We start from the raw sequence: 12,894 nt of genomic DNA on the forward strand, positions 1-12,894 counted from the left end.
TAAGTTGGTTAGATAATCTTCAGGAAATTTGGCCCATATTTCTTGTTATTCTTTCCATCACGTGGTTTTTATACTCGTATTATAAATACATATCTCATATCGTTACCTTTAGAAAGCCATTTTTCACCTCTGACGGCACAATGAAAGAGGGCTCCAAACACACCTGCCATCAATTTTGCTTGCAGCTTGCACATCGGACGAAACAACGAGCCAAATAGCATGCATAAAGCAGCACACGGCAGTACGAAATGCCTATACGAGTAGACGCAAACGGCTGTGGGCGATGAAATTGCCTGCTTTTGTTACTGAGAGCGTACCCAAATGTTCAGCCTCATTGTTTACAAGTCACGAACTAAATATTCCGCGCTTTAAAAAACCGCCGCTTGTGGCCAATATTAGTCTAGTTCGTTTATTTTCGGTTAGTGGCCACCGCAGTTGTGCATCTCTTTGCCACTCAGATTAATGTTAGTTACGTAGTCAAGTGTTTGACTGAATCCCGTCTGGCGAGGAGGGAGCACCGTACATAAGTCACCACCTCCGCCCATCCGCTGCCATTGTGAACAAGGGACCCGTACGGGCCCCGATACGTCTTTGTTTTTTCCCTTTTTTTCTTTTTGGGCGAGTGCTCCTCTTTTTCCGTTCTAATGTTAGTTGCATATTAAAGGAAGATATCAAAAATCCGGTTTGAACAAATCCACTGCCGGCGCTTCGAATACGTTCAAGTTAGCACCCTCGTTATCCACGCGTGAGCATTTGACGTTCGTGAACACGCCAGCAAATTTTGCTCTGGCAGCCCACTGCAAGCTAAGCTCGATATCGCACAGCCTTCGGCATTCCAAAGTGTTCAGATTAAAGGGCAATATGCACCTACATTCCTCTGCTCTATCCCTGTTGTCTTTTCTTCTAGGAAGCACGCGATACCAGGTCTATCTGCCCCACACACTCCCCCCTGGTTTATCTGCAGTGCCCCCGATAGGGCAGCTCCTGCTACCATTGTTTCTTCTACAGTCGGCCCGCTATCAAGAAAGAGCAGCTGATAGCGGGCTTTGTTTGAACGTGACGTAAGCGCTCCTGTGATACCGTGCAGTCACGCGGAACCAATAGTTAAGACCATCCATCTGCTCTTTGTGTTCCTTTTGCTGAGTTCACACTGCTTGTAGGGTGTGAAAGCGCTCGCGATTTCTGAAGCTTTGGTTGTGCTGTGTTCCACGGAAGCGGTGCATCCCTGAGCTGTAGAGACAGTATGCTGCACGAAACTCCAGGCCTTCCAAGCGTAGATGGGTTGGGAGAAACGGTGAGTGCCTTCAGTTTTAATCCGACTCGCGCGACATGCACACCAGGCCCTTTTCTTCTCTTTGTGACGCATTTTGTTGTTTCTGGTTATCGGCATGATAATCTCGCAAACCCTACAAATAATGCGGTAATCATCGTAACAATGGGGGCAGTAGGTCACTCAACTTTATTGCCTGATGTGTCCTGTGTACTGATATCTCTCGTGCCTCATATTACACGGTTAATAAGAATGTCATTTCTGAACTTGTGACCCTATCAATAAAGAGGAACTATTTACTAAAATTCGTTAATTTTGCTGAAGTTCGATACTATTGGAGTTTAATACTATTGCTAATGCTATTTCAATTGTACCCCTTTTGCCCTGTTACCCTCATGAAAGTTAGCAACTGAAGCAAAATGTTGTTGATGTGCCTGTGTGAAGCACATTAGCTTACTAAACTGTTCTCAGTATTTTTGTCAAGCTGGTGAGGTGTGACAAGTCAAACTTAGCGTCTTGAGCAATGAAATTATTCAGATATAAGATAGTCTTGAATGAGAATGGCGCATTTTTCACTCCATTTTCTTTCTTTTTGCGGAACGCGCGTGCTAAAAAAAAATTCACCACAAGCACTCATCGCCCCGACGGTTTTGCTTGACATCCCCAAATTTAATACAGCAGGTGAAGGGGTGGCACAAAATTATTTTTAATGACGTAATGGGTGACATTACTAGTTTCAAAGGTGAGAGGGTGCGTCAGTTTATTCAAGGTAACCGTGGATGCGGGAACATATATATTCGTTGCCAAACCTTCACTGATATCGACTGATATTTGCACTACACCCGCTCCGATATCCGAGCTGATCCCTATAACGTCCCTGAACCTTGCACTGAAATTTGCTTGATAACATAATCACGCCCTTAGGACGCATCCCGATTCATTTGTATCTATATTAAGTTTATATCAGATTTGTTTCCCATCGATTTTATGTTTGCGTTCTACCTGTAAGACTGAAAACTTTTGCACGTTCGCTTGGTTTAACTTGTTTTAGTGTTGCTGTTTTCATTTCTAAAGATCATTAGTTTCGACAAGCAAATGTATTTGCGTAAATATTCTGTATTTGTAGGCCACATATTTCAATGCTTTAACTTTACGACACAGATTGTTAGATCGTTAGACGTTAGACTTTTCAAATAAATGTTGGGATATATTTATGAATGCAGTTTTTCGCCAATGAAATAAATTTATGCCGCAGGTTTTGAAAGCTAAGTCAGAAAGAGTCCAAAGGATTTTTTTTTTCACGTCAGTGGAGCTAGCACTGCTGCCTTAACCTTAACAACATAATCAAGAAACTATGTATGGCGGCATTAGCGAGTCACCCTCATGATATGTGATGAGTAATAAAAAATAATGTTCCTCAACTATAAAATTACAGGGTTAAATGAAATTTGCTACCAGATGTATACGACCGACAGTCATCTTTTTCAGACCCCAAATGCAACCTTTGCATTATTTTAGGGCCCTTCAATATTGACGTCGAAATACCACGTATCCATGGGTGTTGAAAGTGCCGCCTGTAAGGTCTGCCACACATTGGACGTTAATACACGTCACTCTAAGCAGCACAATGAGAGTCTCCCGCTGAGCCTTGACGCGCCAAACTTTTGCTTAATACCACTTTGTGTCACCTGGAATATTTCTATTTGCGTGCACCCGCACCCGCGTGCACGTGCACACACGCACACACGCGCGCACGCATATATAGCTTACACATTTTATATTGGCGGTGTTCGAGCCTATAATATTTTGAAATTACTTTTTTGCGGTATAAATATTTTTTCAGCCTAATTCCAGTTGTTGCGTCGTCGGAAAACATATTATTCTTGTTAATTAGTTGACTAGGTAACCAGAATTGTTAATTCCGATAGTTACAGTAGGAGCTCCTCGGCCTTTTGCCTGTCGCAGCCACTTAGTGCGCGTCAGTTAGCGCAACTGAATTCGTTAATTAAGCCCTCAGTTATAAGTGACGGCGGTATCTCGGATAAGCCGAACTGTTATTAGTGAAATGTTGATTTTAGGTGAACTGCTTGAAAAGAAAAGCGTACAATGCGTGCTGTCCACTTCTGGAATGCAGTATGCGCGCTTCTGCAATCCTCCAGTGGACACTACTCTCCACAGCTGAATCTACGAAGGTGTCTCTCTGCCATTAATACGACAGAAGGCTGGTTGACTTCTTGAAAGAGTCAAGGTCGGATTGAAAAACGCGAATCAACCTGAACGTAATGCGCTGATACAAGTGTCATCCAGGTCATGTGAGTCGCGGTTTGCGTCACGAATGCATCATTGCATCAAAGGTTGCATGGGGAGTGTGGCTGATAAATGCAGTGGCACGGAGGCCTAAGAACAAAAGCGGATTCTGTGTCTCGCCATGGCTGTCGAAGACAATGCCGATGGATCAAAGCGGAATGATTGCGCTGCTTGCGAAAAATGTGGCAGCTATAGTATGCCAAGTACTTGTCCATACGTCTCCACTAGTAAATTAACGAGCTAGCCGGATGTGCCGATGAGTGTATAGGCCATGTACGAGAAGGGCCCGATCATATATGCTGCAGAAATATAGAGCGACGGATAATGTATAACCTTGCACGTATAGTACCCAACGATATAGCATTTTATCCTTACTGTCTCCCTAGGTGACAAAGAAAGGAATGTAATCCGCTTTATTCTTTTACCAAAAAGATGAACAATTCTAAGCACGCATAAGAGGAAGCGTTCATAACCCGTAAGTGAACATGATAAACAATAATGAAGTTGCGTGTGCTTCAATCAACCGCACGACATGTATACTTCGTATTAAACAATACAGCAGTGCGCGAAACAGAAGAAAGCAAAGCGGAACTTTGTACCATTATCTTGAGTTCATTGTAGAAGGAACCTTATTTCCTTATTTGCTTCGTCTACATTTGACGCAGAAACGTACGCCTGTATGTCCATAGCAGGAGTCTATGCAAAGTTTCTGATCGGAAATTTCGTCGCCAAAGATGATAATGGGCGACACTGTTCCAGGTCTTGCGGTGACATACCGCCATCTGTCGCCAAAGTGGAGAACGTGAAAGGTTCAGCTATCTGCCGTGAGGAGGCCACGGAGTATAACTGATTGGAGACCAGTCGTCTAACACTCGCTTGCATTTGTGCGAGCTGGGTCCTAAGCGGGCTCAGAGTGAGGTGACAAGGGTAGGGAAAAGCGAAACTTACGAGCATTTTCCCAGTTTGGGACACCCACTGCCCTGTCGCAGCCCCAGTTTTGAATATGGCTCACTTTCATTAAACTCGTTGCAAACGTACACAATTACCATGCTCAAGCCGGCTCTTTCGTGTTGATAGGTTGCAACGCTAAGAGGGACCCTGTCATAGACACTGAAGAAAGCGAAAGAAGCACGGTTGTGTTTCCTACGTGTTGTTTTACTTATTTTCGTCCACAAGCCCCCATAAAGCTCCACAAACACTGAGCACGAAACGACTCATGTTTTGAAATTTCGGCTAAATTGTATACATTGCTGCCAAAAGCTTCTCTGTCGCGATTTTGGGAATGAACACAGGAAAGGCGGAGAGTTGTGGCAAAGTCACACTAAACATTTCTTCACTGTGACTGCACTGACTGTTCAAGCGGCTTTTTATGGCAGGCTTCTTGTCTGATTCGGTTTTACGCATATCAAGGTTCAATTACGGAGCGTAGCAAACAGGCCGATTAGATTTTGTCAAATGTGCAAATAACGCCATGTACCTATTTTATCCTGCAACCTAACCTGCAGGGCGCGTAACAGTGTGTGTATACACATTGTGGAATTTATTCCATGAAATTTTTCCACGAGGTCACTAGCATTGCGCGGACTTTGGGTCACTGAGTAATGTGTGAAGTATTTGCAATCATCTTGCATAAGCTTCTGCTCATCAAAACACTCATAAAAAAAGATATTTACCAAAGTGTGACAATACCACTGTAAACGTTGCATTTGATTCAAACATCTGCTTCAGATACCGACTGATTCCGTCCCCGCATATCATAAAAGTACGTTCAGAGCTCCGCAGTGAAGCTTTGCTTTGGTATTTTCAAGTCTGGATTGCTGTCCATTTGGCTTGCTTCTATTATAAGCAGAAAGAGCTGGCAATCAGCGAGCAAAGAAAACATTGAATAGGACAGGTTGTCGGGCTAGTTGGTGCTGATCCATTCTTGTTGACAGCGCTTAAAAAAACACGGACAGAAGACAGAAAACATGGAAGACGACGTCACAGGCGCGGGCGTCATCGGTGCCTGCGACGTCGTCTTCCATGTTTTCTGTTTTCTGTCCGTGTTTTTTTTTTAAGCGCTGTCAACAAGAAAGAAAACATTGTCAACTCTTGCATAATTTCCGAGAACAAACGGTGAGAGCCCGATGGCAGTGTGGAGCGTACCATTAACGTTGTATCGACTTCCCTTTTTTCTTCGCCTTCCAGAGTTTTTGCAAGAAATTCATTACCAACCAACGCGAATGTCCACATTATGTCATTAGGATTCACTCAACAACCAATTGGCACATTGGATCCAGTCATTAGGATACTGTAAAACCGTGGTAACGGAACCACAACCCTTATCAAGGGTGCTGCTAGCTTATAAGCAAAAGCGCTAGGTGGGAAAATCAATAAGTGTTTTCCACCACGAAAAATAAAATCGCTTGGCAATAACTTTTTCAAACTGCTCAAATAAATTTTCATCAAGTTGGCTAGTTATTCCGTGATGGGATAGTCCCAATTCGCGATTGTAACACACTTCCAGGCATAAAAAGCAGTCAACTGCTTTTAAAGTTATGATACAGAGAATTTCTGTTAAGGCGAAGTGAGTAAATTTACGACAGCACTACGAAACTCTGTTATCAAAACTTTCAGCAATATTCAAACAAATACTGACAAACTCCAGATGCACTATCAATACTGTTTTTGCAATGTTTCCCATAAAGTGATTAGGTAGCTATTGCGAGACGTTACAACCACAGAGATGACTGTCAGGGAACAACCACGGGGTATTTCACGTAGTTTCAATACATGAAATCTCAAAAACGAACACTACATTCCAAAGGATAACACTAGAACAGCGTTTCCCGCCTAACGGAGCACTATGCAGTAAATGCGAACTAAATAAATATCGCGTCATGCTTCAAGAATTTAGTTTATACAACCGGAGGGCGGCATTTGGAATCTTACATGATGTCATTTCTTCTACGACAGCTTGTGCTGAATGAAGCGTGCAAAAATCAGTGCGTGAGCAGCAAAGAGTATACCCGCTTGAAAGCCCGGTTCCAAGTGGGTGATCAGCATTTCTGGGCGTTGCTGTGGCGAGTCCAATTCGACTGCCGCACCCGCAGTCACTGTCAGCTGGCGCGAGCGGTCGCAAACTCAAGCGCCTTCAAGACTTTGCACTTTCTTCAGTTCGTCAAAACCGGAAAGAAGTTCAGTCTGGGCTCCTTTAAACTGACTCTGTACAACATTCAAGCAAAAAAAAAATCGCTAATTTCCAACTGCTTAAATATTTCATAATTAATACTAGCTAAGTAATTACCTAATTAACACGTAAAAAGTACTGCTGGCGGCACTAATTGTTCGCAGAGGACCAACGCTATATGCTCGATCTCACCATTCTTGTAGTGGTGTGGAAGCTACGAGCCTGACGCGCCGACTTCCAAACGTGCGTTGTTGGCTCGCGAGCGCGTGAGTACAGCGCACTTGAGAAAGCCTCCGCTTCACACTCGTAGCTTCCACTCCATTACAAGAAGTTCCGAAATTGAGCTTATATAGTTTTGTTCACGCGAAAAGACGCGTTATAGTTTTGTAGCCTTGGTTCGTTACGAGCCAGGTTGAGCTCAGTGCAGAACAAAAACAGCTCTCCCATTGATCTCCAGTCCTGTACCAGCAGCGGCATAACCTACTGCAGCAAATTTAGGATTTTCCGTAATACCATAATACATTAACACGCTAGTAATACCCTAATGTCCCTAATGTACTATCATTTGCCTGTTCTCCACAACACAGGTCCCGCCCAAATAGATTTCATTTTGTAGATATCCCCTATGATATCATCTTTGGCTGATGTTGGGTAAAAGCATTGTTGTTCACAAACATATTCCGCGGGTTTCTACGCCTGGGATCGTAGTCATGAAAATTGAATATTTAAACCGGGTATTTCACCTGAGATGTTCTACAATATTTGAAATTAGGCTTTTTGATTTAGAAGAGCGCTTTGTTTCGACATAGCATTGTGAGCGGTGCAGTGCATCGGAATGTAGCTAAGGCGTGCTAACTAGTGGGCTGGATAAATAATATTGAACAGTTAGTTTTCAACTAGTACTGTTAGTCTACTTATTCGTCGAGAAGCATGTGGTACACCGCAAGTGATATCCATATAATAAGTTGTAAAAAATTTTGAAAACGCGGTGGCGCTCGGCGCTGTGCCACAAAAAAATTTTGGCTATTTCAAAGAGTTACATGCACTGGACGGGATGCGCTGCTTGCAAGCTTCTTGAAAGAGCATGTATTTTGGCGCGATGTAGCCAGAATTTGTTGGGCCACAGCGCCGAGGGTAACTGCGCTTTCGAAGGTCTAAAAGCTGATATGAATATTGCTTAAGCTATGCATGCCTCTCATTAAATAAGGAGGCTAACAGTAATAGCTAAAAACTTAACTACTCAATATTAGTTAACTAGCCTATTAGCTAGCATGTCTTAGCTGTATTCTGATGCGCTACACCACTGATAATTATTTGTCGAAAAAAGCGGTCTTCTAACTGAAAAATCCTCTAAAAATTTCTAAAAATTGCAGAACACCTTAGGTCAATATCGCCCCGGAATATCTCTCCAAGCATTAATGACTACCGGAACCGAACAGCTGAAGGAGGCTCATAATAACTTTGGACATATAAGGTAAATACGCACGAAAATTTACATGCGAAACATGAAAACGCCGTAGCCCAGCTAGTTTGGCCAGTCTGACGCACCGTCCACCGACACACATCACGCTTCTCGAAATCTGCCACTGGAATTCGCCGCCATATCGGTACCACGTTTTCGGTGTTGATTACCAGAGTAAACGCCGTGAGGAGTCCTCATTTCGAGGTCCTGTTACCGCAAGATAGCTAAAAGTTTCACCGCGTTCGCGCTTTCTGTCAGTACCGAGGTGAGAAGTTTTGGTTATCGGGTCCACTCTGAGAACGTTCACCTTGTTTGGCTTATCGCGATGGCGACCCGTGATAAAAAGGCTGATGTAAGTGGGAGCGTTCGGAAACTGGCGTGGAAGCCTTCCACAAGGAATACTTACAGAATGACCACAATAGACAAAGGTCGTGTGCTTGTAAGGTGCTTTAGACCACAGGTTGCCTTCCATATTTATCGCCGCATTTGTGTGCCGAGTTAAAAAGGGAACACGGAAGAGGGGGGTAGCCTCAATATTTCCCGGCGTACCTCTGTATTTAGGTGTACTTTGCGACGTCAACATGAAAGTGAACCTATAATGTCGTTGGTGCGCAACTTGATTTGCGTTAATTCTAGTGCGAACAAAATGTGGGTTAATAAAAAGGCTTGAAATTAGATTCAGGAAAGTGCAACAAGGTATGCCACAGATGCAACGTTAAGAGAAATAAAGAGACCCTTGTGGATTAGAAAACAATAGTTTGTGGTGGTTGACGATATTCTAGTGGCCCAGTCAAAAATCAGTAATTTCTCCGTCACACAATGCAAGACAGCTCAAGCTGTTTTCTTTCCGTTCGCATTTAGCAAAATGGCAGTCACAGCGCATCGTTTGACGTGACGTAGTCGACTTAACTGATAGTCAGAAGAACATTAGCTCAAATACAATTAGCAATGATCCGTAACACTTTCGTGGGTCAGCAAATCAGTCTTTTTTGTAGGGTGTTAAAAAAACTGCAAGTACTATTGCATAAGCTGGGCATACCCCACTTTTGAAGGTGAATTGTAATAAGTGAAGACAGGCATCATTACAAATAAGTATTCAGTGAAATTGGTTTTCGGGGAAAGGAAATGGCGCAGTATCTGTCTCACATCTCGGCAGACACCTTAACCACGCTATAAAAGAAAGTAAGAAGGTGGGAGTCGAAGAAGGAAGAGAGAAAGAGGGGCCGTAGTGGAAGGCTCCGGAATAATTTCGACCACCTGGGGATCTTTAGCGTGCACTGACACCGCACAGCACACGGCCGCAAAAGTTCGCCTCCATCGAAACGCGGTTGCCGCTGCCGTGTGCTGTGCGATGTCAATCAGCGCGTTGTTAACCATGAGCTGTGTTATTGTTGTTATCCTCATGTGTCACCGTCACCCTCTTACTTTTCTTTCAATTGTTTTCTGCCTTTGTTTTTTTTTTCAGTTACAGCACAAGCCGCGCGTAAATATGCTCAGACGAGACAAGGTTGGAGTTGTTAATGCAGTTAACACGGCTGATGCTAGGCAACTAGGAAACTGTAGTTAACATCAGGTCGCACCCAAGCAGACGGCGTTAGACAGTACCGGACACTTGTTAAAATGTGATCTTTTATCCCATTCTAATGGGCTTTGTGTCATTAGCGTCAACCCAAAACGCGAATAAGGAAATGTTACTGCCAAAAAAAACACACACACACACGCACACACGCACGCACATGCGCGCGCGCGCGCACACACGCACACGCACACACACACGCACACGCACACGCACACGCACACACGCACACACACGCACACGCGATCGCGCACGCACGCACGCACGCACAAATATTATATGCTGGAGAAGGAACATACACACGGCATATTAACAGTTCCCTACAGCGGTCTTCCCGCCATCCAAGTGCAAATCAGATGCACTAATAGTCATTCTACCTCAAGAATAATCTTCCTGTTTTGCTGCCCCCAATTTCAACTGCCTTGACGGCGTTTCATTCGACGCTGACAGTACCTCTGCAGCCGAAGCCCTTATAAGAGTGCACAGTAAATTAAGTCAGCAAATTACTTAAGCCACATTAGTATTGCTTTAGGTCTTGCGAGATAAAATCACGAGTTTGGTAATCACGAGACTAAATGTTTTGCACAGCACTATATTTTAAAATTTGGATTTATCGTGTTACCTATTGGTCAAGGAATTTGGTATAGAGCCGAAGATTTCAGTTCGCGTTCTTGCTTCTGAACAGTCCCTACCAGGGGAAAAAATGTCGATTTCTGCCTTTGCCAGTCCAGGAAAGATACAGCCTTTGCTACAAATTTCTCTAAATACGTATCGGTCTGATAAGCCTGCTGAGTTTAGTTCATTGCGACATTTGATACACGGGGCAGGCTGTTGACATTATATAGGCAACTTATGGAGCTTATACTTGATTAACGTATGGCTGAATGACCAAAAATAATTGGCGCCCAGCTATTTTTTTTTTCAGCTGTGCTTTGGCTCAGCAGCAGCCACGACCTTGAGTTGGATTTCCTAGGTTCTTGCACATGAAAACAAGAATGTCGAGAAATTTATTTTCTGGTAGGACCATGACGTGAGTTATCGGCGCTCGTAGCAAGCTCAGAATAGATGCGGTCAAACTTTAGATGGTGTGTAAGGTCGCTGAATATAAAAGACGCGCTGAACACTGAATAACATTGATGTGTAACCGGCTAAAAGAAACCGTAAAATTCAGTAATCGCGCAAGCCTTCCTTGCGGGCACATTGTGTGCTTACGAATGTCTAGATTACACGATAGCGACCATAATTTGTACAAGGAAGTAAGTGTTTTTGCTCATACGGGGCATTCATTTTGTTTATTGTCTGTGGCTGCAATTGTTTTACGGATATAAATGTAGATATAAACGTCGTTGCACGCCTGACTTGTACTGGCGCACAAGCGGACCAGTGTCATGCCAAGACAAGCTAAACCAAGAGCCAAGTCAAGACAGAGAAGAACAGAAAGACGAATAAGGCGTGAGAAGAGGATAGAAAGATGATAAGAATAACGGGGAGAAAACTGAGGGACGGGGTCGCGGAGATAGAAATGGACATGATGGTGCCCGCCGAACATTTCAACTAAACCTTAGCCTAGTTTAGACATTAATTTGTTTTCCTTCCTTTCTATGACGCGATACTAATAGCATCACTCTCGTTGTAATTCATAATTTTTGTCATGTCTAATATTTTGCGAGGTAAAACCTTCACAGCGTTCCATTACCTTCAGTCAGTTATTCGCGTAGTGTCACAGCCAAACCCTCCAAATTTAAAAGACACGTTCTTGTGGTGCTTTGAAATTTCAGAGTTTTCCTTTAATATTCATTCCTCTTTCGTTCGCGTCAGCAGTTCACTTGCATCATGCCTTCGCGAACATGACTCCTCCGCAGCTTATTTTCAGCCCTCTTGTTATTTTCTTCTAGCTTAGAACTCTCGTGAAACTTCAAGTTCATGAAGATGAATCACGTATTTTTCTCGTGATCATGGGTGTATTATGCAATTAGCGCCCATATCACCGTTTGGTACTATATAGAAGACAAAGGGTGTGTCGCAGACAGAATGCCACTTCTGCTCAGCAGCAGTGACTCAACAGTTGGGGCGGGGCAACCGCTGAGCCCGAGGACACGGGTTCAATCCCGGTCGCAGCTGCCGCACTTTTATGGAAACGAAACGCAAGGCGCCCGTGTACTGTGCGATCTCAGTGCACCTTAAAGAACCCCAGATGGTAAAAATTAATCCGGAGCCCTTTACTACGGCGTCCTTCATAGCCCATGTCACTTTGGGGCTTTCCCGTATACCATATACCTCAGCAATGTCACTTCTTTCGTTTGCTCAACTATGTTACAAGAACGGCTAGGAAAGGCAGGCGGGAACAAACTGATACAGAAGCTGTAATCAAAAGTGAAGCAAATTTCATTTTGTGTCTGTGTCGAGAGATGGCGCCTTTCGGCCAATATCTCTTTGTTGAATCCATGCGGTGAGGCTTCTTGATAATAGAAAAGCTCCACTCGACTCTTACAAGGGCAGTGCTGGAAGCGCACACGTTAAGTGCAGTGACCTTCATTGTCCACTGGCGCATGGCTATCTACTGATATCGGCGATGTGCAGTAACATTGCCTTTCTTCTAAAAGATTGAACTGTGCCAAATTCCGTGGTCACCCTGCGTCATTTTTCCGCGAGAATAAAATTGATATGCGCAAAAAAAAAAACACTAGGCAACTTATGCTGCTGCGAAGCTATATATCACTGAACATGGGATGGAGGCAATGAAGTGTGTCGTTGCGACTGCTGCTGCAACTGAAAAACTTGCCAACTCGTCATCATATAAATCATCATTGTCAGGTCAGCTACATTCACCTCAAGAGAAAAGCCTTTCTCTCTCCCAGTGATCTCCAATTAACTCTCTCCCCCGGCAGGTGCGCCCACCTATCCCGCATACCTAATCCTAATCCCATACTCCCACATTACCCTCTGACGATCTACGTTTGTTTACCTTCACTTGAAGTCTACTCCGTTCCCCGAAGTAATGGAGAGTATTCCGTAGCATGAGGGTAAAGCAGTAGTTTGCAAGCAAAGATAAACCTAAGGGAGCACGGGTTATACGTTATCCGCATGACCTGCCCTATCCACGACCATTT

At 43.8% G+C, this 12,894-nt stretch overlaps 1 protein-coding gene across 1 annotated transcript in view; it reads left to right on the forward strand.

Moving 5' to 3' along the window:
- The first annotated feature begins 1,109 nt into the window (after positions 1-1,109).
- The window catches only part of LOC144136552 (uncharacterized), a 73,514-nt gene continuing 61,729 nt past the window's right edge, over positions 1,110-12,894 (forward strand). The window contains exon 1 of the mRNA XM_077668950.1: positions 1,110-1,294. Within this exon, the coding sequence (XP_077525076.1) occupies positions 1,244-1,294 (51 nt within the window). The 5' untranslated portion in view covers positions 1,110-1,243. The remainder of the gene's footprint in view (positions 1,295-12,894) is intronic.

Source organism: Amblyomma americanum, chromosome 6, assembly GCF_052857255.1.
Source record: "Amblyomma americanum isolate KBUSLIRL-KWMA chromosome 6, ASM5285725v1, whole genome shotgun sequence".
NCBI classification, from domain to species: domain Eukaryota; kingdom Metazoa; phylum Arthropoda; class Arachnida; order Ixodida; family Ixodidae; genus Amblyomma; species Amblyomma americanum.